General features: G+C 49.1%; 1 protein-coding gene across 2 annotated transcripts in view; it reads right to left on the bottom strand.

The window, feature by feature from the left end:
• Positions 1–24,974, bottom strand: part of LOC119967056 (TOG array regulator of axonemal microtubules protein 2-like) — a 147,001-nt gene that overhangs the window by 100,606 nt on the left and 21,421 nt on the right. For both annotated transcript variants that reach the window (XM_038799084.1, XM_038799085.1), the window contains exon 2: positions 20,402–20,544. In XM_038799084.1, coding sequence (XP_038655012.1) covers positions 20,402–20,476 — 75 coding nt within the window. In that variant the 5' untranslated portion in view covers positions 20,477–20,544. The remainder of the gene's footprint in view (positions 1–20,401; positions 20,545–24,974) is intronic.

The raw sequence follows: 24,974 nt of genomic DNA, 5'->3' as shown, positions 1-24,974 counted from the left end.
CGGGGAGGTGAAGTGGGGGAGGTGAAGGGGCAGCGAGGTGAAGTGGGGGAGGTGAAGGGAGTGGCGAGGTGAAGTGGGGGAGGTGAAGGGGCAGCGAGGTGAAGTGGTGGGGAGCTCACTGGTTAGTGATCAGGAGTGGGAATCTCCTCGTCAGCCAATGGGAGCATGCTGTCGAGGTTCACCTCCGAGCCAGAAGATCATGGCTTCAATCCCACTCAGGAGGATGGAGAATAATCCAGCCTCAGGGTAGGGTTGTCTTCTTGGAAAAGAAAAGGTTGAGGGGAGACCGAATTGAAGAGTATAAATTCTGGGCACAGATTCTGGGCAAGAGGTAAAAGCTTTGTAGGGGATTTAAGTGGAATTTCTGTGACCCAAGGGCTGGTGAGATTCTGGAACACTGTCTGAAAGGACAGTATAGAGGCAGAATGCCTCGGAACATTCAGTTTAAAAAAATGTTTTTTATTGGATTTTTGTACAGAGTATATTTTGCCGTTATGTACACAGGATATGATCTATCTATATACATGTAAGTAGGCATCCGTTTGGGCCAGCGAGGCACTTCCGTAAGGCAATCCTCGAGTGGGTCTGATGTCGGTGTTGCCCTTTGCTTCTCCCGGTCGATTTTCGCCGCTGTTGTCTTCTCGTGCACACTGCCGCTTCAGCCGGCCCTCCTGTCTTCCGCCTGTGTTCTCCTTTTTCTCTGGTCCTGTGGATGTCAAGTTGGTTAACGTTTCCCTGCCTCCCCTCCCCTCCCTCCCCCACCTACCTCCCTGGCTCTTCTCTATTGTTCCCTGTCTCTTTCCCCCCACCCTGCAGTTCTCCTTTCCTTTCCTCCCCCCGCCCCCCCCCCCCCCCCCCACTCCCCTGTGGTTCGCCTTCCCTTCCTCTGAGAGTGAGTTGTTCCCCCCCCCCTCCCGTTCTATCTCACCCTCTCATGCTTCGGCTACTTTCCCCTGATTCCTGGCTATTCTTCCACTTGTTTGTTGGCCACAAACAAGTCCCGGAACAATTGGGTGAATGGCTCCCACGTCTCCATTTGGAGAGATTCTGAGAGGTCGGACAGCCAGTCTGCAGCTCTGGGTGGTGCTGCTGACCGTCAGCCAAACAGGATTCTACGGCGGGGGATCAGGGAGGCAAAGGCAAGGGCGTCCGCCCTCCTCCCCAGGAATAGATCTGGCTGGTCTGAAACCCCGAAGACTGTCACTTTCGGGCATGGCTCCACCCTCACCCCCACCACTTTGGACATTGCCTCGAAGAAGGCAGTCCAGTACCCTGCAAGTCTGGGGCAAGACCAGAACATGTGGACGTGGTTGGCCGGGCCTCCTTGGCACCGTTCACATCTATCCTCCACCTCCGGGAAGAGCCTACTCATACGGGTTCTTGTTAAGTGGGCTCTATGTACCACTTTTAGTTGCGTCAGGCTGAGCCTTGCGCATGTGGAGGTGGAGTTGACCCTACGCAGTGCTTCACTCCAGAGTCCCCACCCTATCTCAATCCCCAGGTCCTCCTCCCATTTCCTTCTTGTTGCGTCCATTACGGTGTCGGCCCTTTCTACCAGTCGGTCATACATGTCACTACAGTTTCCTCTCTCTAATATGCTTGTGTCCAGTAACTCTTCCAGTAATGCCTGGCGGTTGTGAGTAAGTCCTTGTTTCCTTTCGTAGGATGTTTCTGAGCTGCAGGTACCTTAGCTCGTTCCCCCTGGTCAGCTGGAATTTCTCCGTCAGTTCATCCAGTGTCGCAACCCTGCCATCGGTGTATAGGTGCCTCGGAACATTCAGTACGTTCTTGGATATGCACTTTAAGTTCCATAACCTACAAGACTAATGACTAAGAGCTAGAAGAAGAACTGTGTTCAATGATTATTTGTTCGCTGGTAAGGCATAATGGGCTGAATGGCCTCCTTCCATGCTATACATTTTTGTGATTGACGCTGAGAGCGATGTTAACCCAAGAACCTGCTTACACTCAGATAAAATAGATAAAATAGATGGGGGCCTCACGGTAGCATGGTGGTTAGCATCAATGCTTCACAGCTCCAGGGTCCCAGGTTCGATTCCCGGCTGGGTCACTGTCTGTGCGGAGTCTGCACGTCCTCCGCGTGGGTTTCCTCCGGGTGCTCCGGTTTCCTCCCACAGTCCAAAGATGTGCGGGTTAGGTGGATTGGCCATGCTAAATTGCCCGTAGTGTAAGGTTAATGGGGGGATTGTTGGGTTACAGGTATACGGGTTACGTGGGTTTAAGTAGGGTGATCATTGCTCGGCACAACATTGAGGGCCGAAGGGCCTGTTCTGTGCTGTACTGTTCTATCTATCTATGTTCTATTACCTGATCATTATCACATTGCACATTGACGGTTTTAAGTTAGGCAGGTACCATGGTCGGCAGGCTTGGAGGGCCGAAGGGCCTGTTCCTGTGCTATATTGTTCTTTGTTCTTTGCAACGCGTGGGAGCTAACTGTATGCAAATTGGCTTCCTGGTTCCCTACATTGCAGCAGTGACCACACTTCAAAGGTACCTCATTGTCTTTTGGGACTTCCTCCTGTGCTTGAAGAATATTTTGAGAGTTTCAGAGTAAATCCTGTAATGGCCACATATATCCAACAGAGGGAGTGTCATGGAAATGCTGTCATTGGGTTAGTTTCAAGTGCTGTCGTGCCGCCCCACTTGGAGGTGTAGTCATTGTAAGAATATATAAAAGTGCAGCCACCCCTTTACGCACTGCAAGATCCCAGACACTCTGTCTTAGTGATGTTAAATGAGGGTGAAATATTGGCCAGGACATTAGGCAGAACTCTCCTGCTCTTCGTCAATGTGTGATGGGACATTTTACATCCACCCAAGAGGGCAGGCAGAATCTCTGGACCTCCGACGTACCTCTGACAGTGCAGCACTTCCTCAGCACTGCATGGAGTACCAACCTCGACTAGAAGCTTGAAACCATGATGAGGGAGGCGAACTTGGGAACGTCTGATGCTGGCAAGACTACCACTAAGTCACAGCAGTTAGCTGAATAGTGAAAGGAGTTTCCTATTGGTGGGTGAATCAGTAACGCTGAGGCACATGAATGATGGAACAAACTTGAAGGGCCGAATGGCCTGCTCCTGCTTCTATTTTCTACGAGTCCATGTTTAGCAATGGGTGTAAAATCAGAATAGGAGAGGTTAGAAGTTGTTGTTCTGGGTGAAGGACTGCTGGCATTTCCAGCTGCCACTGTGCCCTGATCTTGTTCCAAGTCACGGAGACAGGCTCATCAAATAAACAGCAAAGGGGGTCCAAAGAGTTCATCAGAAAGACATTTTTTCGGCATAACAACAGTTTTACACAGGACCCAGTTACACATCTCAGAGTCCTCACTCCCTTCTGTCAACTTACAGCAGCTGACCTGTTATACAGAATTTACAATGCAGAAGGAGGCCATACGGCCCATCAAGTCTGCACTGGCCCTTGGAAAGAGCACCCTATCTAAGCCCACACCTCCACTCTATCCCCGTAATCCAGTGACCCCATTTAACCTATTTGGACACTAAGGGCAACTCACTGGTTAACTCACAGCCTAATCAGCACGAGGGAACAATCATTTCCAGCTGGATAAGTCCCATGCAGGATTATAATAGCTCACTTCCGCAGTTTAGGCAGCTAGGCCCCACCTGTAGACACTGAATGGAGCTGCTCAAGGTCAGCACAGCAACTGCCTCTCCAAAGATTAGAGGCCAAGGTGCAGGAATGGTCAAAGATAAAAACTATTTATTTCCCCCAATGTTTCTGAGGGAGCATAGAAGATAGGAGCAGGAGGAGGCCTTTTGGCCCTTCGAGCCCGCTCTGCCATTTATCACAATCGTAGCTGATCATCCAACTCAATAGCCTAATCCTGTTTTCTCCCCATAGCCTTTGATCCCATTCTTCCCAGGTGCTACATCCAGCCGCCTCTTGAATATATTCAATGTTTTACCGTCAACTACTTCCTGCGGTAATGAATTCCACAGGCTCACCACTCTTTGTGTGAAGAAATGTCTCCTTATCTCTGTCCAAAATGGTTTACCCTGGATCCTCAGTTCTGGGACACACCCGTCATTGGGAACATCTTCCCTGCATCTACCCTGTCTAGTCCTGTTAGAATTTTATAAATCTCTATGAGATCCCCTGCGAGAACTCCAGCGAGAACAATCCCAACCTAGTCAATGTCTCCTCATATGACAGTCCCGCCATCCCTGGAATCAGTCTGGTAACCCTTCGAGGGTTCAAGGGTCACCAATCCCTTCGAAAAAATGAGGCCCTTTATTTTGAGGTAGATCTGGGACTCAGATCTGGTCAAGCTTCAGTTCTCCTGGGTCTGCCGCAGAGCATAGGCGGCCAGAATAGCCACCACCCTGTATCCCTTCCAATGTGGCTGCAGAGGATTCTCAGGAACTTGGGTCTCCACTGATGAAATATATTAAAGTTCACGTGGGAAAACAACAAGACAATGGGGTGAGAGTAGGTGGCTTTGATGTGGAGCTGGCAGCAAGGCAGGCACTTTGAGCCAAAATGACCCTTAAGTGTTCCATGATTTATTGTTGCTTCCTGTAATTCGCTGGCCACTGTTGCTGCTCCTTGAGATCAGCTAAATCATTCGGGTGTAGCTTATGAGAAAGCAATCCTCTGTTGCGGTGCGAAGTTCTCCCCTTCCAACATGTTATCTTACAGTCGTTTCAAGGTCCATAAACCCAGCCTGGTCTAGACGGTTGCAAGCTGTTGCCAAAGGGTAGAAACGGGTGGAAACGTGGGCACTGTCACATGTGCTGATGTGGTTTCAGGAGCTCTGAAAGGGCCACCAATCATCAGCTTAGCTGCACCCACTTTTGACCACAAATAAAATAATAAATAACTGTGCAGAGCTGCGCAAAAATAGACTTGGCAGTTCACTGATTTCCAAGGATTGAGTCACCAGAGCACATTCACTTTAAACTGTGAGCAGTGCTGGTAACTTGTTACTGAAACAGAAAAATATCCGTGTAGTAACTTCTTGCTGCTATGCCCATGAGCTGGTGTGTACAGACAGTGTACGCACGTGGCTATATGTGTCTGTATTTGGGCAAGTGTACGTGCATGGCTGTGTATATGTAAGTTTGTGTGAGTTGTTGCATGTGCGTGCTGCTTTGTGCATTCAAGGGCGTGTACTTCGGCTGGTGTATGTTTGTGTGAGAATGTGCACGGTGCATTCACGTGATTTCAAATGTTTTTTTAAATATGTTTTGGGAATAGAGGGATATGGACCCCGGAAGTGTAGAAGATTTTAGTTTAGACGGGCAGCATGGTCGGCGCAGGCTTGGAGGGCCGAAGGGCCTGTTCCTGCGCTGTACTTTTACAAAACAAAACAAAAACATTACACCCCCAAAATACAAAACCCTGCACCAACGCCCCCCCCCCCCCCCCCCAACCCCCACACCACAGCAGATGACGGTAACTAGCTCTCCGAAATGCAAAATAAACAATCCCCATCTCTTGTGGAACCCCTCATTTTTCCCCCCTTAGGGCCAATTTCACCTTCTCAAGATGTAAGAACCCCATTAGATCCCCCAGCCACACCGAGGTACAGGGAGGAGAAGCTGACCTCCACCCCAACAGAACCCGCCTGCGAGCGATCAATGAGGTGAAGGCTAAAACATCAGCCCCCACTCCCGACTGTAACTCCGGCAAGTCTTACTTCCCGAATGTGGCCCCCAGGGGGTCCCGGCTCCAACTCCACACGCAATATCGCCGACATGGTGCTGAAACACAACCCCCAAAATGTCTCCAACTTTGGGCAGGCCCTGTGCACATGATTAGCCTGGCCCCTCCCACACCGTACGCAAGTATCCTCTACCCCCTCAAACCACCAGTTCATCCTTGACTTTGTCAATTGCCCCCTGTGCACCACCTTAATTGTATCAACCCCAGCCTCGCGATCAAGGTTGAGGCATTCACCCTCCGCAGCACCTCACACCACAATCCCCTCCTCCAGCACCATCCCCAACTCCTCCTCCCACTTGGCCTTAACTCCCTCCATCGATATCTTATCCTCCTCTAAAATCCCCCCATAAATCACCGAGTCGACCCCACCCTCCAACCCCATTATTGACAGCACCTCCTCCAACAAGGAGGAGGCAGGCGCTATCGGAATGCTCGGAAAAACCATTCTAGCAAAGCCCGTACCTGAATACACTGAAAACCCTCTTCACGGGAAAACCCAAACTTCCCTTTCAATTCCTCTGAGCTTGTGAACGGCCCCTCCAAAAAAAATCCTTCATCTCCTTCATCCCTCTCTCTTCCTAGCCCCGAAATCTCACATCCATCCTTCCCAGCTCAAATCCATGATTCCCTCGGATCGGCATCATCCTCGATCCGCCCCAACCTACAGGGCTGCCGAAATTACCTCCAAATCTTCAACGTGGCTACCACCACAGGACTTACCGAATGCTTACCTGGGGCAAACGGAGCCGGTGCCGTCACCAGCTTCCGCAACCCAGACTCCGTACAGGAACCCACCTCAACCTTCACCAATAAAGCCTCTGCCTCCCTACTCCAGCTCCACACCTTCTCCACATTCACCGCCCAGTAATAATATAAAAAGTTCGGAAGGCCCAACCCTGCCAACTGCCGGCCCCTGTGAAGTGCCGCCTTCCTGGCCATCTTCCCTGCCCAAACAAACAACAAAACCAACCTGTCCACCCCCTTAAAAACAACTTCAGCAACAAGACCGGCAGGCACTGAGATACGAATAGAAACTGTGGCAAAATGTTCATCTTAACTGCCTGCAGCCGACCTGCCAGCTACATGGGAGACACCTCAATGAATCCGCTTTCACCCTCCCTACCGGACTTGTGAATTCCAGCTTACGAAGCCACGCTGAATCCCAGGCCATCTGCACCGCCAAATACCTGAAATGGGCTGTTGCCAATCGAAAGAAACGGCACACCCCCCCCCCCCCCCCCCCCCCCGCTCCAACGCCCACCCCTGGAGAAGACACCGAAAAATACTTACTTTTCTCTATACTGTATTCAATTATATCCCTAAAACACCCAAATATCTTAAGCAGATCCATTATGTCCCCCAGTGAAGAGGTTGGGTCCGAAATATATAACAGCAGATCATCCACGAACAGAGACACCCTGTGCTCCCCCCCCCCCCCACCCCCCCACACACTATCCCCCCCCACTACCCCCCCCACCCCCCCCCACCCCCCCCCCACACACCCCCTACCCCCCCCCCACCCCCCCTACCCCCCCCCCACTACCCCCCCCCCCCCCCCCCCCACACACTACCCCCTTCCATTAATCCGTGCACCTCAGCGCACTGGCCAAGGGCTCTATCGTCAGTGCAAACAGAAGGGGGGACATGGGGCATCCCTGCCTCATTCCCATGCAGCTGAAATTCATACCATTCGTTCGCACACATACCATCGGTTCCTTACGCAAGAATTTTGTCCTTTCCACAAACTTACACCAAGTCACCAAGTCCCAAATTCTCCAACACTGCAAACAAATAACTTCACTTCGCCCGATCAAACGCCTTCTCCACATGCAACGCAACCACCACCTCCAACTCCTTTCCTTCTGCCAGAGAAAGCATCGCATTCTGCCGTCACCGCACATTCGACGACAACTGCCTATCCTTAAGAAACTCCGGAGGCTCCTCCTCAATTTCCTTCGGAAGGCACTCGTCCAGCATCAATGCCAACACCATCGCCAGTACCTTGGCATCCACATTCAACAGAGATATGGACCTATATGATCCACACTCCACCGGACCCTTAACTTTTTTAAGCAGCAGCAAAATGGATGCCTGACCCATGGTTTCCGGAAAGGCCCCCGTATTATTTGCGTCCTTAAACAGCGGCGACAACTTATAAAATTCCATGGGAAAACCATCCAGCCCTGGAGCCTTACCCGGCTGTGTCTTCCCTATCGCTACCTGCACTTCTTCCACCCCCACTGGCTCATCCAGTACCCCCCCCCCCCTCTCCAACCTCCGGGCACCCCGACCACCCCAAAAACCCCCTGATATTCAATGCATTCTCCGACAGCTCTTACCTATACAGGTCCCTATAAAGCTCTCCAAAAATCTTGTTTCATCTGCTCCGACGCAACTACCAGCTCATCTGTCCCAACTCTGTTACAACATTTTTGTTTGTGGGAGCTTGCTGTGCACAAATTGGCCGCTGCGTTTCGCATACTGATCACATTTCAAAACTTCTACATAGGTTGTAATGCATTGTGGGGTGTTCCGCGGTCGTGAAAGGAACTTTCTAGATGCCAGTCTTTCCTTCTGTGTATTTCTGCCATTCCCTGAGCATATGTATTTTGGCAGGTTTTTCATGATAGCCAAAAACTGTGATGAGTCTTTGGGCAATAACATTGCAGAACCTTGTACATTGAATTTAATCATTACCTTTCACCTAGTATTTGCTTTCACCTTGTGGTGTAATAGTCCCTTTTGCTGTGTTAATGAGGCATACATCTTATGGAATTGCAGGAACTATACTGACTGAATGCATGAATTTCCAATGTGCTTCCGATAGGAAAGCCTTTGTGCCGCCATTGAGGATTGTAAAATTCACCTCATGGTCTGGGAAGTTAAAGAATAGTAGGGGCTGGTTTAGCACACTGGGCTAAATCGCTGGCTTTTAAAGCAGACCGAGCAGGCCAGCAACACGGTTCGATTCTTGTACCAGCCTCCCCGAACAGGTGCCGGAATGTGGTGACTAGGGGGCTTGAAGCCTACTTGTGACAATAAGCAATTTTCATTTTCATTTTTCATTAGTAATCCAGAGAGGCCCAGGCTCCTGGGACATGGGTTCAAATCCCACCATGGCAGATGGCAGAATTTAAATTCAATTTATAAAACCGACAATTGGAAGCTGGTATGGCGATCGTGAAACGATTACTGTGAAAAACTAATGTCACTTTAGGGAAGGAAATTTCCTGGCCTGCGTTTACAGATGTGGTTGACCCTTACTTACTGGCCCAGCATGTCATTCAGTTCAAGAGCAAGCAGGGATGGACTTGCAACAGTCTCATTCCATAAAAAACAGCATGGGGGTGGGGAGGAACTCTATAGTCCCGCCGGACTCTGAGATCTCGCTGGCAGCTCACCCCTGGTGGTGTGGTGGCATCGAGTGGCTTCAATGGGAAATCCCATTGGCTGCGGCGAGAGGCCGGAGAAACCCACCCATTTCTACAAATGAAGCCTTTGAATGCTCTGCCTGACTGAAATAGCACAGAAGGAGTCCATTCGGCACACCAGCTCTCAAAAAGAGGAAGTTACTGAGTGCCATTTAACCCCTTCTCCCCCATAACCCTATACACAAAACAGTTTAATCCCCTTTTGAACTCTTCAGTTAAACTTGCCTCCATCACATCCACAGGCAGTGCATTGTTTTTTTATATAAACTTAAGAGTACTCAATTTGACAGGGCCATGATTGTAGAGACCACAGTGAACCTCGTCCTCGCGCCAGAGAATCATGGAGGAGTATAGGGCAGCAGGTCCGCTAAATAGGTGTAAATGCTCCCATTGGCGTGCGGCGTGAACCCCTTCATTCCGTCAGCGGGGTTCGGAGCATCGCATTCGGATCGGCGCTTGGTGGTGTCGATGCTGATTTAGCCCGATGCCCAATCCTCCGTCCCATAGGGAAATGCATTCCGGGCAACCTGGGACAGAGAATCCAGCCCTATATGCTTTCAAGAAGCAGTTAGCACTTGGGGCGAAGGAGATCAAAGGGGACGGGCTGGGGGGTGGGGGGGGGGGGGAGGGGGGTGCAGTTGAGGGATAAGGCGCGATGAGACTATTGAGTTCAATGATCAGCCATGATTGTAATGAATGGCACAGTCAGGCTTGAAAGGCCAAATGGCCTCCGCCTGCTCCTATCATCTATGTTCCTCTGTCCTTGCTGCTGTCTCCCATCCAGTGACTCTGTCTTCACCTCCTGCTGCCTTGGGTAGAGTCCTAGATGTTTACAGCATGGAAACAGGCCCTTCGGCCCAGCTTGTCCATGCCGCCCAGTTTCTATCACTAAGCTAGTCCCACTTACCCGCATTTGGCCCATATCGCTCTATACCCACCCTGCCCATGTAACTGTCTAACTGTGTTTTAAAGGAACAAATTGTACCCGCCTCTACCACTGCCTCTGGCAGCCCGTTCCAGATGCTCACCACCCTCTGTGTAAGTGGGTAGCATAATCAAAGACCCCTCCCACCCAGCTTATTCTCTCTCCCAATCCCTTACATTGGGCAGGAGATACAAAAGTCTGAGAACGCGCACGAACAGACTCAAATACAGCTTCTTCCCCGCTGTTACCAGACTCCTGAGTGACTCTCATGCCTGAACCGATCTCTCCATGCATCTTCTCCACTGAGTAGTACTACACTCCGTACGCTTCACCCGATGCCTGTGTCTATGTATTTACATTGTGGATTTATCGTATGTCCTATGTTTTCATGTATGGAACAATCTGTCTGAACTATAAGCAGAACAATACTTTTCACTGTACCTCGGTACGCATGACAATAAATCTAAATTGCTGACAGGTTCGGGCGAGTGGGTAACTTTCCCCATCAATTTAACAATCCCCCGTCCTTTGCTGCTGGATAATGTGGGTTAATGATGCAATGAGGATGCTGAAGGGTGTTGTGGGGAAATCTTAAAATCAGGTTTTGAAAATGTTGTAACTGTGGGAAAGTCAAATAAAGAATTAGCTGGGTTGTTGATGAAATACAAGCTTGTATTGTTCCGAGTCAAGGTCAGATTATACATTTGCAGTTTTGTGGTGTTAAAGTGAAACGTTACACCAGCTTTCCAGGCTGCAAATGTGGCGAGACAATGGGCGGGATTCTCCCGTACCCGGCGGGTCCCGGCGGGATGGAATGGCGTGAACAACTCCGGCGTCGGGCCGCCCCAAAGATGCGGAATCCTCCATACTTTCAGGGGCTAGGCCAGCGCTGGAGTCGTTTGCACCCTGCCGGCCAGCTTGGAAGGCCTTTGGTGCCATGCCAACCGAGACCGAAGGGACTCCGCCGGCCGGCGAGAGTCCGTGCATACGCGGGTGCGTCAACGGCTGCTGATGTCATCTCCGCGCATGCGCAGGGGGGTTCACCTATGCGTCACCCGATTGCGGAGGTTGACACGGTTGGCGCGTAGGAAAAGAGTGCCCCCATGACAGGCCCGCCTGTGGATCGGTGGGCCCCGATCACAGGCCAGGCCACCGTGGGGGCAGCCCCGCGCCCCCCCCCCCTCCCCCCTCCCCAGAATCCCGCCCAATAAGTTAGATACCAGCGTGAGTGATGGTATGGAGCACCACTCAGAGGTCACAATTCAAAACTCGTGAGCCAAAGAGGGGCAGAGAGAGGGGGACAGTGCCGGAGAGTGCAGGTAAAAAGCTCTTGGTGCACATGGTGTCCTCTCTCTTCTTTGTTCTCTTCCTTATGCCCTGCTGGGCTTTTGTTTCTTTTGTCTCTATTTGAGAGTATACAAGGTTTTTGCAAAGAACTCAATCTCAAACTACCACCGGACCACGTCTCTTATCAGAAAATAGGAGATCCTACAGGTATCGACTGGCTCAAATGCTGACAGGGTACATCCTGTTCACTGCATATCTGGTGAAGTTTTGGGACAGAGTCTGTTTGTTTTGGATTATATTTTGGCCTTGGAGACTCGAGCGAGTGCTGGTCAGCGCTGGTCTCCACAAATGGGGATCAGATAGAACGGCACCTGTGGGGGTCTCCCAGGGGGTTGGAGGCCCCCAGGTGCATACATTCTGGGCAGGGTGGTACTCGGGCACCCTGTGTGCCATATGGGTGCCCTATGGGTTGGCGATATGGGTGGGGATCCATTTACAGTGAGTTGGGGTTTGGTGGTCACGTCAGGGGCTCGAGAGATCAGGCGGCATTTAAAAATGGCGTCCTGATCTCTCCCTCCACTGAGGAGTTTCGGCGATCGGGGTTCCTCAGTGCAGGAAACAGCATTGCCTGCGAAGGCCCCGCATCTTTTTTTAGGGCAGCAGGGTAACAAGTGAATAGCACTGTGGCTTCACAGCTCCAGAATCCCAGGTTCGATTCCCCGCTGGGACATTGTCTGGGCGGAGTCTGCACGTTCTCCCCGTGTCTGCGTGGGTTTCCTCCGGCTGCTCCGGTTTCCTCCCACAGTCCAAAGATGTGCAGGTTAGTGTCCAAAAAGGTTAGCAGGGTTATTGGGTTATTGGGATAGGGTTAAAGTGTGGGCTTAAGTAGGTCGGTGCAGACTCGATGGACCGAATGGCCTCCCACTGTATGTTCTATATTAGGGTTCTCCCTGGAAATGGTGTTTCTACACCAGTTTATGTCACATCCTTGGCTTTCACTTTTTCTAAGGGGAGGGGACCTTTTCCCACATTGCCGCAGTGACTAAGCTTCAAAAGTACTTCATTGGGTGGGATTCTCCGCTTCCCCGGCTACCTGATTCTCGGCGGCATGTCATTCACTGGCACCGGGTTTTTGTCTTCTCGTCGCCTGTCAATGGGATTTCCCATTGTAGCCGCTGGGAAACGCACGGATGGGTGTGTGCTGTCGGCGGGGAAAGTGAATCCCAACGGCCAGAGAATTCCAGCCATTGGTCGGAAAACATATTGGGACGTCCTTGGATGATGAAAGACACGATTGGGTAGATTTTCCAGTCCTACCTATCATGGGCCTTGTCGCAAGTGGGACGAACAATTTAAAGGTCCGCTGACCTCAGGTGGGAATGTCCAGTCTTGGGGCGGGGGTGAACAGAACATTCCGTCCTATATCACACAGAGGGTCGGTTTCCAAAGGCAATGATTAAACGCCACAGTATTGGTTTGTCAGCAAAGTTGAAGCCAATGGAACAAACGGCGGGACAGTTGCAGCTCGATTATAAAGTTGGCTGAGTGACAGGAATCAGCAGGAATTGGTGCATTGTTGTTTTTCACACTGTAGGGATTATATAACCAGGCTCCCCAGGGATTAGGGCCGCTGCTTTTCTTTGAATTATATTAATGATCTAAACTTGGGTGCACAGTGCACAATTTCAAAGTTTGCAGCTGACAAAAAGCCTGAAAGCATTGTGAACTGTGAGAGGATAGTGATAGATTTCAAGGTACAGAGGCTGGTAGAATGGGAGGACGCGTGGAAACTGAATTCTATACAGCAAAGTATGAAATGATACATTCTGGTAGTAAGAGCTTGAGGTGTTTTACAGAGATGCTGATGTCAGATGTTCAATTTCATCTTCTGGACTCAATGGAACTTTTCAACAATGTTTTATCTGGTATCCAACGAAAAATGTGCGGCCTTGGAGGGGATCCAGAGGAGGTTGGCAATAATGATTCAGGGAATGAAAGGCCTGTTGTATGAAGAGTGGTTGAGGATTCGGTGTCTGTACTCCAAGGAGTTCAGAAGGATGAGGGGGGATATTATTGAAACTTACAGAATACTGAGAGGCCTGGATAGAGTGGACGTGGAGAGGATGTTTCCACTTGGAGGAGAGACTAGAACCGGAGGGCACAATCTCTGACTAAAGGGACGATCCTTTAAAACAGAGATGAGGAGGAATTTCTTCAGCCAGAGGGTGGTGAATCTGTGGAACTCATTGCCGCAGAAGGCTGTGGAGGCCAAATCATTGAGTGTCTTTAAGACAGAAATAGATAGGTTCTTGATTAGTAAGGAGATCAGGGGTTATGGGGGAGAAGGCAGGAGAATGGGGATGAGAAACATATCAGCCATGATCAAATGGCGGAGCAGACTCGATGGACCGAATGGCCTAACTCTGTTCCTATACCTTATGATCTTATGGTCTTATATAACAAAGACATTGATTTAAGATGGCTATCAGAGATCATCTGACATATACATACAATTGCAAGTTTCTGGACGTTTCCGACATGGATTATAGCTAAGACTCCCCCAAGGCCTTGTCAACCATCTACACGGCACAAGTCAGGAGTGTAATGAATACTCCCCACTTGCCTGGATGAGTGCAGCTCCAACAACACTCAAGAAGCTCGACACCAACCAGGACAAAGAACCCCACCACCTGGAGGTTCCCCTCCAAGTCACTCACCACCCTGACTTGGAAATATATCATCCACTCCTTCACTGTCGTTGGGACAACATCCTGGAACTCCCTCCCTAACAGCATAGTGGGTGTACCTATACCACATGGACTGCAGCGGCTCAGGAAGGCAGCTGACCGCCACCTTTCAAAGACAGTTCGGGATGGGTAATAAATGTAGCCAGCAACACCCACATCCCATGAAGGAATTTGTTTTTTTAAAACACGCAACTGATTCTGATAAATGGCCATCATTTTGCAACATTAAATGTTTCTCTCCCCACAGGTGCTGCCAGACCTGCTGAGTATTTACAGTGTTTTCCGCTTTTCATCCAGGGTCTATGTTCGTCACTGATTTGTATATAAAAAGGGACTTACGGCCTGAAATGGATACCCTGCACATGCAACTCTTTCAAAACAAGATAATGAATGGCTTGGATAGGATGGACGTAGGGAAGTTGTTTCCATTAGCAGGGGAGACTAGGACGCGGGGGCACAGCCTTAGAATAAAAGGGAGTCACTTTAGAACAGAGATGAGGAGAAATTTCTTCAGCCAGAGAGTGGTAGGTCTGTGGAATTCATTGCCACAGAGGGCGGTGGAGGCCGGGACATTGAGTGTCTTTAAGACAGAAATTGATCAATTCTTGATTTCTCGAGGAATTAAGGGCTATGGGGAGAGAGCGGGTAAATGGAGTTGAAATCAACCATGATTGAATGGTGGAGTGGACTCGATGGGCCGAATGGCCTTACTTCCGCTCCTATGTCTTATGGTCTTATGGTCTAAAACGACTGCACCTCCGTTTAATCATATAATCGCGGCCAGCAGGTTGTCTTGTGAGTGGGTAGATAGCACCCCTGCCCTGCACCATAAGCTCCACGTTCAAGTCCCATCAAGGAAGGTGCACTCATAATGCAGTCAAACAGATTGAGCAGCAACTTGTAAATTCTCCCAACACAACCCCAGTGGCAGGAGAGATTCATAGAAACATAGAATCATAGAATTTACAGTGCCGAAGGAGGCCATTTGGCCCATCGAGTCTGCACCGGCCCTTGGAAAGAGCGCCCAACCTAAGCCCACGCCTCCACACTGTCCCCGTAACCCAACAGCACTGCCTATCCTTTTTGGACACTAAGGGGCAATTTATCATGGTCAATCCACCTAACCTGCGCATCTTTAGACTGTGGGAGGAAACCGGAGCACCCGGAGGAAACCCACGCAGACACGGGGAGAACGTGCAAACTCCACACAGACAGTCATCCAAGGCCAGAATTGAACCTGGGACCCTGGAGCTGTGAGGCAGCAGAGCTAACCACTCTGCCACCATGCCACCCTGGTCAGCCATGTGTTGGATAAAAATTTGGAGAGTCTACCGTAAGCATAGCTTTGCACTACTACATGCATATAAAAGTGTGTGTCGCCACAGCAACTCAGACCACCAGTGATTTGTTGCACACTATTGCCAATCGTCTCAATTACACCAGTCAGGAGAGGTTAAAAGACACAGACAACAAGCGGAAAGTTGGAATGTAATCATATTAATATCCACAACGCACAAGTCAGGAGGGAGGTGGGGTATTTCTCACTTGCCTACATGAGTGCAACACTCAAGTAGCTCAACACCATACAGGACAAAGCAGCCCACTAGACTGGCAGCCAATCCACCACCTTAAACATTCATTCCCTCCACCACTGACGCACAGTGACAGCCATGTGCACCATCTGCAGGATATCCTGCAGCAACTCACCAAGAACAGCACATCACTCACCGTCCTGACTTGGAAATATATCGCCGTATCCTCACTGTCGCTGGGTCGAAATCCTGGAACTCCCTCTCTAACAGCACTATGGGTGTACCTACACCACACAGACTGCAGCGGCTCAAGAAGGTGGCTCCCCGCTACATTCTCACGGGCATTTGGGGATGGGCAATGGATGCTGGTCTTGCCAGCTACACTCACATCCCGTGAATAATAACCTTTAGGTTCAGATTTACAGAGAGAGCTTGTCATATGTTTGACTTGCGTCATGCCCCTGGGTATCCATTTACTTTGGTGTATAATATAGTTTGAATATAACCAGTAATGGATTATGCATTGGAATGTGGACCTCCTGCTGAAGAGATTAGAGTCCAGGAATTTGTCTCATTGCTCCATATATCCGTGACACACAAGAGAACAGCTATTCTCTGCATCACTGAAAAATTGAGGCTCAGAGACGTTTGACTGCCACTTTGATGGTCAAATACCGACACGGCTAAAATCAGACCAAACACGCTTCCAGTGTTTCACTGTGCAAGGGGCCATTACATGGTTAAATTGGTGGTGCAGTCAATTTTGAAGAATTCAAATTAGGTTTAATGTTGTTAAATCTAGCAGGATCTCTGTGCTGCTCTGTGCCATTGCCCCTTTGCTGAGAGACAAGGTGGGTGAACTTGGGAAGACAAATGATCTTCCTCATCCGTATTCATCTTGCGGTCTACCTGACCAGACCCCAGTTTGAGAAACCGGTCACCAAAATGGAGGCAGGAGCTCTCAGCTCCGGAGTGCAAGTGCTTTTCACAGCGCTTCAGAGTCGTGATTGGATTGGATTGGATTGGATTTGTTTATTGTCACGTGTACCGAAGTACAGTGAAAAGTATTTTTTTGCAAGCAGCTCAACAGATCATTCAGTACATGGAAGAAAAGGGAATTAAACTAAATTCAAGAAAATACATGAGAATACATAATAGGGCAACACAAGATATACAATGTAACTACATAAGCATTGGCATCGGTTGAAGCATACAGGGTGTAGTGTTAATGAGGTCAATCAATAAGAGGGTCATTTAGGAATCTGGTGAATCTGGTGATGCATAGGAGCCCTCCCTCAACCCAGTACCTCAATGAAAACTTCAGCATCCACTCTGCCAATTGTGACCCCTCTCACTCTACTTGCCATGATTAAGAAGACTTTCCCAGGGCAGCACAGTGTCGCAGTGGGTTAGCACTGCAGCCTCACGGCACCGAGGTCCCAGGTTCGATCCCGGCTCTGGGTCACTGTCCGTGTGGAGTTTGCACATTCTCCCCGTGTTTGCGAGGGTTTCACCCCCACAACACAAAGATGTGCAGGGTAGGTGGATTGGCCACGCTAAATTGCCCCTTAATTGGAAAAGATGAATTGGGTACATTAAATTTTAAAAAAAGAAGACTTTCCCCACCCAACATCCACCATCCTCAAATCCCAATCTCTCATTTCCTCCATCCTAATTCCGGGGCTCGGCCAGTGGCCTCCTGCCTGGTTTTCCCACCCACTAGCCGGCCAGCCTGTCCATTAGGCCAGGTCCTGGGCCTGAAAACGGAATAAAACAATTGGAACGAGTTGCTACTGTTTATTTCCAGCAGGACCCCCATGTCCCCACATTTCTGGAGCTTTCCCATTCTCCCCCTCTGCTGAACCTAGTCTGCACTCCAAGATTCCATAGTCACTCCACAGTCACCCATTGAATAGGGCAAAGACTATGGACCCTGACAATTGGCTGGCAATAGGACTGAAGATCATGCTCCAGAAGGTTCAAACACAGCACATCTCACCATATACTGTTCCAGTACAGCATGAACACTGGCATCTACCCGGCAATGTGGAAAATTGCCCAGGTGTGTCCTGTACACAAAAAGCAGGACAAATCCAACCCAGGCAATTATCACCCATCTGACTACTCTCGGTCATCAGTAAAGTGACGGAAGGGGTCAGCAACAGTGCTATCAAGCAGCACTTGTTTAGCAATAACCTGCTCGCTGACACTCAGTTTGGATTTTGCCAGATTTACTCAGCTCCTGACCTCCTGTACATGGTCCAGACATGGACAAGAGAGCTGAATACCAGAGGTAAGGTGCGAGTGACTGCCCTTGGCATCAAGGCAGCATTTGACTGGCACCACAATCACAAACATTAATTCCTCCACCATCAATGCACAGTGGCAGTCGTGTGCAACATTTTTAAAAATGCAGTGCATTAACTCACTAACGCTCCTAAGGCAGCACCTTCCAAACCCACAACCACTACCATCTAGAATGACAAAAACAGTAGATACCTGGGAAACCCACCACCTGGAGGTTCCCCTCCAAGTCACTCGCCATCCTGACTTGGAAATATATCGCCGTTCCCTCACTGTCGTTGGGTCAAAATCCTGAAACACCCTCCCTAACAGCATTGTGGATGTACCTACACCTCAGGGACTGCAGCGGTTTAAGAAGACAGCTCACCACCACTTTCTCAAGGTTAATTAGGGATAAGAAATAAATGCCGGCCTAACCAGCGACGCCCACATCTCATAAATGAATCTCAGAAAACGAACAACAACAATTTAGACACCTTGAATGTAGTCCCAATGTAAAAATTGTCCCAAGGCACATCACAATAGCGTTACCCAACAAAATCTAACACCAAGCCACATAAAGGAGATTATTAGGAAAAGTGTTCAAAGACATATTGAAGGAACATCGAAAAGCACAAGGGAGGAGAGAAATAGGGGTGGCACGGGGGCGCAGGCATTAGTACTGCTGCCTCATGGCGCCTGAGGACCCGAGTTTGATCCTGGCCGCGGGTCACTGTCCGTATGGAGTTTGCACATTCTCCCCATGTCTGCGTGGGTCACACACCCCCACAACCCAAAGATATGCAGGGTAAGTGGATTGGCCATGGTAAATTGCCCCTTAATTGGAAAAACAGTGAATTGGGTACTCTAAATTTTTTTTAAAAGAAGAGAGGAGAGAAGTAGAGGGGTTGGCATAGGTCGAGCCCGAGCTTAGCGCATTGGCAGCTGAGAGCACTGTCACCTGAAACAAATGGCAGAATGTTTTCCCTGACAGTGCCCAGGATGAACATCTCAAGACACTGCACACAATGAATCACCATCTCAGCTTCCTTGCGAGGTCCGCAGCATCACTATCTTCAACTTGATACACAACACCTGATATCAATAAATAGCTGAAAGCACTGGATACCACAAGGGGCCCTGACCGCATTGCAGCAGTAATAAAAATAAAGTCCTGCATTTATATTGCACCTCCACAACTACTGTGGCAGTATGGTAGCACAGTGGTTAGCACAGTTGCTTCACAGCTCCAGGGTCCCAGGTTCGATTCGCGGCTTGGGTCACTGCCTGTGCAGAGTCTGCATGTGCTCCCCCTGACTGCGTGGGTTTCCTCCGGGTGCTCCGGTTTCCTCCCACAGTCCAAAGATGTGCAGGTTAGGTGGATTGGCCATGATAAATTACCCTTTGTGTTCAAAAAGGTGAGGTGGGGTTACTGGGTTATGGCGATGGGATGGAGGTGCGGGCTTAGGTGGGGTGCTCTTTCCAAGAGCTGGTGCGCTCTTTCCAAGAGCTGGTGCAGACCCGATGGGCCGAATGGCCTCCTTCTGCACTGTAAATTCCATGATTCTGTACTGGACAACTTAAAGTGCTTTAAAGCCAATGAAGTACATTTGAAATACTGTACTGTTCTTTCAGGGTTGCTCCCTAACAGCATTGTGGGTGTACCCACACCACATAGACTGCAACGATTCAAGAAGGTGACTCAAAACCACCTTCACAAGGGCAGTTAAGGATGGGCAACAACTGCTAACTTAGCCAGAGATACCCAAGTTCCAAGAACGAGAAGAAGAGAAAAGGTGTCAGGAGGTACAAAAGTGCTTTTTAGTCAATTAAATATATTTTTTTAATCGTTATTGTTGTCACAAGTAGGCTTACATTAACACTGCAATGAAGTTACTGTGAAAATCCCCTAGTCGCCACATTCCGGCCCCTGTTCGGGTACACGGAGGGAGAATTCAGAATGTCCAATTCACCTAACAGCACGTCTTTCGGGACTTGTGGGAGGAAACCGGAGCACCCGGAGGAAACCCACGCAGACACCGGGAGAACGTGCAGACTCCACATAGACAGTGACACAAGCTGGAATTGAACCTGGGACCCTGGCGCTGTGAAGCAACGGTGTTAACCACTGTGCGACCGTGCCACCCTGAAGACTCATCACTCCTGTAATGGTAACATGGTAGCCAATTTGTTAATGGCAAACCAAAGGAGCAGCGTGTGAAGTGGGGTGAGGAATAAGTGTCCTCTGGGTCACCAGGAAGAACACTCAGAACAGAGCTGTGTAATGTTCTACATTCAGCTCAGAGAACAGACAGAATCTGGGTTTGTTTGAAAAAAAAAAGGATCGCTTGTTGAAATGGTCAAGGGACACCTCAGACAAGCAAGCAGTAAAGTTTCACAGCTTGTGTGCTGTAACTCACTGGCCGTTGGAACCAATTATTCCCACACTCAATTAATTACCTTAATCACATCATTCACACTGACCTCTGTGACTCCCTGCTCCACAATCATTTGTTCTTGCTGTTTGCAAACTTCACTCCCCTCACGTCCCTCTTTCATCTCACTTCAGGAGGGAGAATTCAGCAGCTCCGCACACTGAACTCCGTCTCTCGCCACATGCCACTGGTCTGTGGATGAAAAGAACCTTTTGCAAAATGCTGCCAGATGATCAGTAAAGGAAAAGTAAACAGGAACAGGTACAGAACAAACAGCGTTGCATAGCAACGATGAATCAAAGTAGGCTCTCAGGACGCAGCAAGGATTAGGTATGAGGGACAACGGATCATATAATTTTTAAACAACGGTCGTTAACAGTGTGTATACATGACTACTAATAGGAGAGCCTTTATTCTGCTGTCGCCAGCAATTTTCCATTGCTCTTGTACAGACAATCATTGACCAGAGTATTCCAAGTATTTCATAGATGAAACATTGTCCGCTGGGATTGAGGAGTCAATCCAGACTCAAACATATAAATGGAACTGATGTATGTGTGTGTGTGAGTGAGAGAGTGAGAGACAGAGACAAAAAGACAAAGGGATAAAGATAGAGGGAGTGTGAGTGGAGAGTAAGTGAGTTGAGAGTGAATGAGTGATGGGGTGCGTGTGAGTGAGTGCAAATGAGTTTGCGAGAGAGGGTGAGTGAGAGGGTATGTATCAGTGGCAGGGTGAGTGGGAGGGTATGTGAGTGAGTTCGAGTGAGAGCGTGAGAGTGTGGGTGAATGGATGAGAGGGTGCGTGGGAGTGTGGGAGAAGGTAAGTGAGTGATTAGGAGGGTGAGGGGTTGAGTGAGTGAATGAGTGAGTGAGAACATGCGAGCATGGGCGAGTGAGTGAGCGAGTGCATGTGAGCGTGGGTGATTGGGAAGGAAGTGACTGATTTGATTTGATTTATTGTCACATGTACCGAAGTACAGTGAAAAGTATTTTTTCTGCGGCCGACGGAACGTACACAATATGTACATAGTAGACAAAAAGAATAATCAACAGAGAACATTGACAAATGGTACATGGACAAACAGTGATTGGTTACAGTGCGGAACAAGGGGCCAAACAAAGCAAATACATGAGCAAGAGCTGCATTCGGCATCGTGAATAGTGTTCTTACAGGGAACAGATCAGTCCGAGGGGTAGTCATTGAGGAGTCTAGTAGCTGTGAGTGAGTGTGGGTGAGTGGGACCATAGGTGAGTGGAAGGGTGAGGAGGTGAGTGAGGGGGTGAGTGAGTATTTTATTGAAAAGCCAGATTACATTTAAAATTGATCATATGTTGCGAATAAAGGAAAGGAACATCAGAATGTCCAGGAGGGAATTCAGCCCACGGTGTCTGTACTGAAAGATCAATTCATTCACGGCCAGAGGTAAGAAATCTGAGGCTCTGGTGCTTCGCCTGTTTCCATACCTCTCATACCCACAATCATCCATGTTATCTTTTTCTCCTTACAAGGTTCACCAATCACTGAAAGGTCTCAATAAAATGATAACGCTTATTGTTGACTTCTGGTTAGAAATCCATAGAATCCATTTAATCCCTACAGTGAGAAGGAGCCATTCAGCCCATCGAGTCTGCAACGACCCTCTAAAAGAGCAACCTACCTCGGCCCACTCCCCTGCCCTATCTCTGTAGCCCCACATCTTTGGGCACTAAGGGCAATTTAACATGACCAATCCTCCTAACCTTTGGACTGTGGAGGAAAGCTGAGCTTCCGGAGTAAACCCTCACAGACACAGGGGGGAAGTGCAAACTCCACACAGACAGTAACCCAAGGCTGGAATTGAACCCGGGTCCCTGGCGCTCTGAGGCAGTAGTGCTAACCACAAAATATCGTCTGATATATATATGCAGCATGGGTCACTAATACAGGGCAGTAACGATAATGCATGACTATTATCAACAAACCAGAGAGTGCACATTTTATTCCCACATCATCATGTGTTAATTGCACTGGGAACTTTTCCATTAGTCATTTATAAGAATGTGCAGATGGTAACACTGATTTGGGTGACTGCCGCATTAACCTGTTCTGCATATTGTACCATACGGACATAGCGACACTACTTACATATTTGTGCAAAAACATTCAATCGGTGTAACACAGATTGGCAAAAAATCCTTTCAGGTTTGTTTTATTTATTTCATCTACCTGTCCTATACAGAAAAGAAAGAAGGTGTCCATGTTACAGCTCATATGGTTTCATTGCTGGATAGTTGAAGAAGGGAAAGATGGAGGGAGGGAGAGAGGGAATGGGAGGTGAGGAGGAGTGGGCACGGAACCATTGACTTGCTGCTGTTTAAGCTCCCTCCCTAGACACACTGACAATGTTCATTCACCTCACTCCAGACAATGCAACATCACCAGAAAGCAAGTTCCAGTTGCCTGGGAGTGGCTCATGCTGCAGACCACAGCGGGGTCTGGCCTTACAAGGCTGACTGACCGGGCATTCTCCGGCCTCATTATCAGTGGAGACTCCCTCCCTGTTCTTTCATTTTCTGTTTCTTCTCCTTGTTCCCCCGTCACAAATTCGTTCAATGCAGCTGAACAACTCCTGCATGATAGCGAGCGAGAATGGCCAGAATGACAGTGATTCCCTCTCTCCCACCCCTGCTGCTCCTCCAACCATAGATTCTGGGCGGGATTCTCTGTTAACACATGCCGAAATCAGGAAGTGCAATTGGGCGAAGAAGAGCTTCTGACCCCAAATTCACGGTGGGTGCCGATTTGTTGCCAAATCGCGATTCTCCATCAGCTCGAAAACGGCGTCAATGTGTTTCACTCAGTACGTACAGTAAACATCATTTGCATATCATTAGCAGGCCCGACCCGGTATTCTCCGAGGCCTCCGCGATTCTTCGCCTCCGATGACCCGAGTTCCCACAACGTGGTCACTTGTGCCTTTAAAAATCGTGAAACTGGCATGGTAGCTGCTGAGGGAGAGAGAGGGGGTAAGGAAGGTGTCCAACATCGCCATTGTTTGCTGACAGTTGTGCCGCTGGCTGGGGGGGCTTCTGCCAGGGCTGTGGGGAGTAGTGGGGGGGGTGGCCAGGAGGTGGGCTGTGGGGTCGGGGTGAACGGGCACAGAACATGATTGCCACAGCCGGCAAGGCAGCCATGCAGCTGCGCACACCATTAACAACCCACTTTGAACCTGGTGCCATGGGTTGTATAGGGTCCCCCCCCCCCCAGGACATCCCCTCTGGCATCAAACGACCCATCAGTCGTATGGGTGCACTCCAGCACAACCAGTGCCATCTTTTTGGCTGGGATGGTGTGTGTGGGGAGTGTAATGTGTATTTGCGGCTGCAGCCTGTCAGCCTCCCAAGTGTCAATCACGGACCCAGTGAATCCTGCAATGTTTTTATTGGAATCGATTGTGTTCCACGCGGCACCGGTGCTAGCCCCTCAACGGTAGCAGAATCGGTCCAGGCGAGGCACCAATTTTTTTGTCGTGTAAATTCACGGATTCTCCGTTGATGTAAACACTTAGTCTCAGAAACGGAGAATCCAGCCCTCTGATTGTGGAGGAGACTCAAGTTAGCCTTGACTAATTTGAGCACTGAATGCACAGCCTTATCTCGTGGTCTTCCCCAATAGATTGTATTCATAGAAACTAGGAGCAAGAGTAGGCCAGTCAGCCCTTCAAGCCAGCCCCGCCATTCAATATGATTATGGCTGATCCTCTACTTCAACGCCATATTCCCACTTTGTCGCCATACCCCTTGATGCCATTAAAATCTGAAAAAAATCAATCTCTTTCTTGAATATATTCAGCGACTTGGCATCCACAGATTTCTGTGGTAGAAAATTCCACAGGATCACCACCCCTTTAGTGAAGAATTGTTTCCTCATCCCATCCTAAATGGTCCACCCCTTATCGTGAGACTGTGTCCGCTGGTTCTAGTTTCCCTGGAAAACATCTTCCCTGCATCAAGGGAAGGTAGCGCGAGACCTTTCATGAAATCAGTTTCTCCTGATCCACTCTGTCCAGGCCCCTCACGATTTTGAACACCTCCATCGAATCTCCTCTGAACCATCTCTTCTCCAAGGAAAACAGTGCCATCTTCCCCAATCTATCTCCGTAACTAAAGTTCCTCATCCCCGGAAACATTCTCGTGAATCTTCTCTGAACTCTAATGCCTCCACATCCTTCTTAAAGTGTGGCACCCAGAACTGGATGCAACACTTCAGTTGGGATGGAATCAGTATTCTACAAATGTTTAATGTAGCCTCCATGCCCCTATCAATAAAGTCTAGAATGCGGTTTGCTTTATTAACCTCTCTCAATCTACACTATCCCTTTCAATGAGTTCCGCAAATATACACCCAGGGCCCTCTGCTCCTGCATGCCTTTTTGAACTGTTCCTTTCATTTTATATTGTCTCTCCATGTTTTTTCTACCAAAATGAATCATTTCCCATTTCTCTGCATTAATTTCCCCTGCTATTTTTCCGCCCATTCCACCAACCTGTCAACATCCTCAAGGGCACAGCCTCAGACTGATCATCCCGATCCTTTAAAACAGAGATGAGGAGGAATTTCTTCAGCCAGAGGGTGGTGAATCT

Source organism: Scyliorhinus canicula, chromosome 6 (genome assembly GCF_902713615.1).
Source record: "Scyliorhinus canicula chromosome 6, sScyCan1.1, whole genome shotgun sequence".
Classification (NCBI taxonomy): Eukaryota; Metazoa; Chordata; class Chondrichthyes; order Carcharhiniformes; family Scyliorhinidae; genus Scyliorhinus; species Scyliorhinus canicula.
The sequence above is the reverse complement of the archived record's forward strand: the minus strand, read 5'-3'. Positions and strand labels throughout refer to the sequence as shown.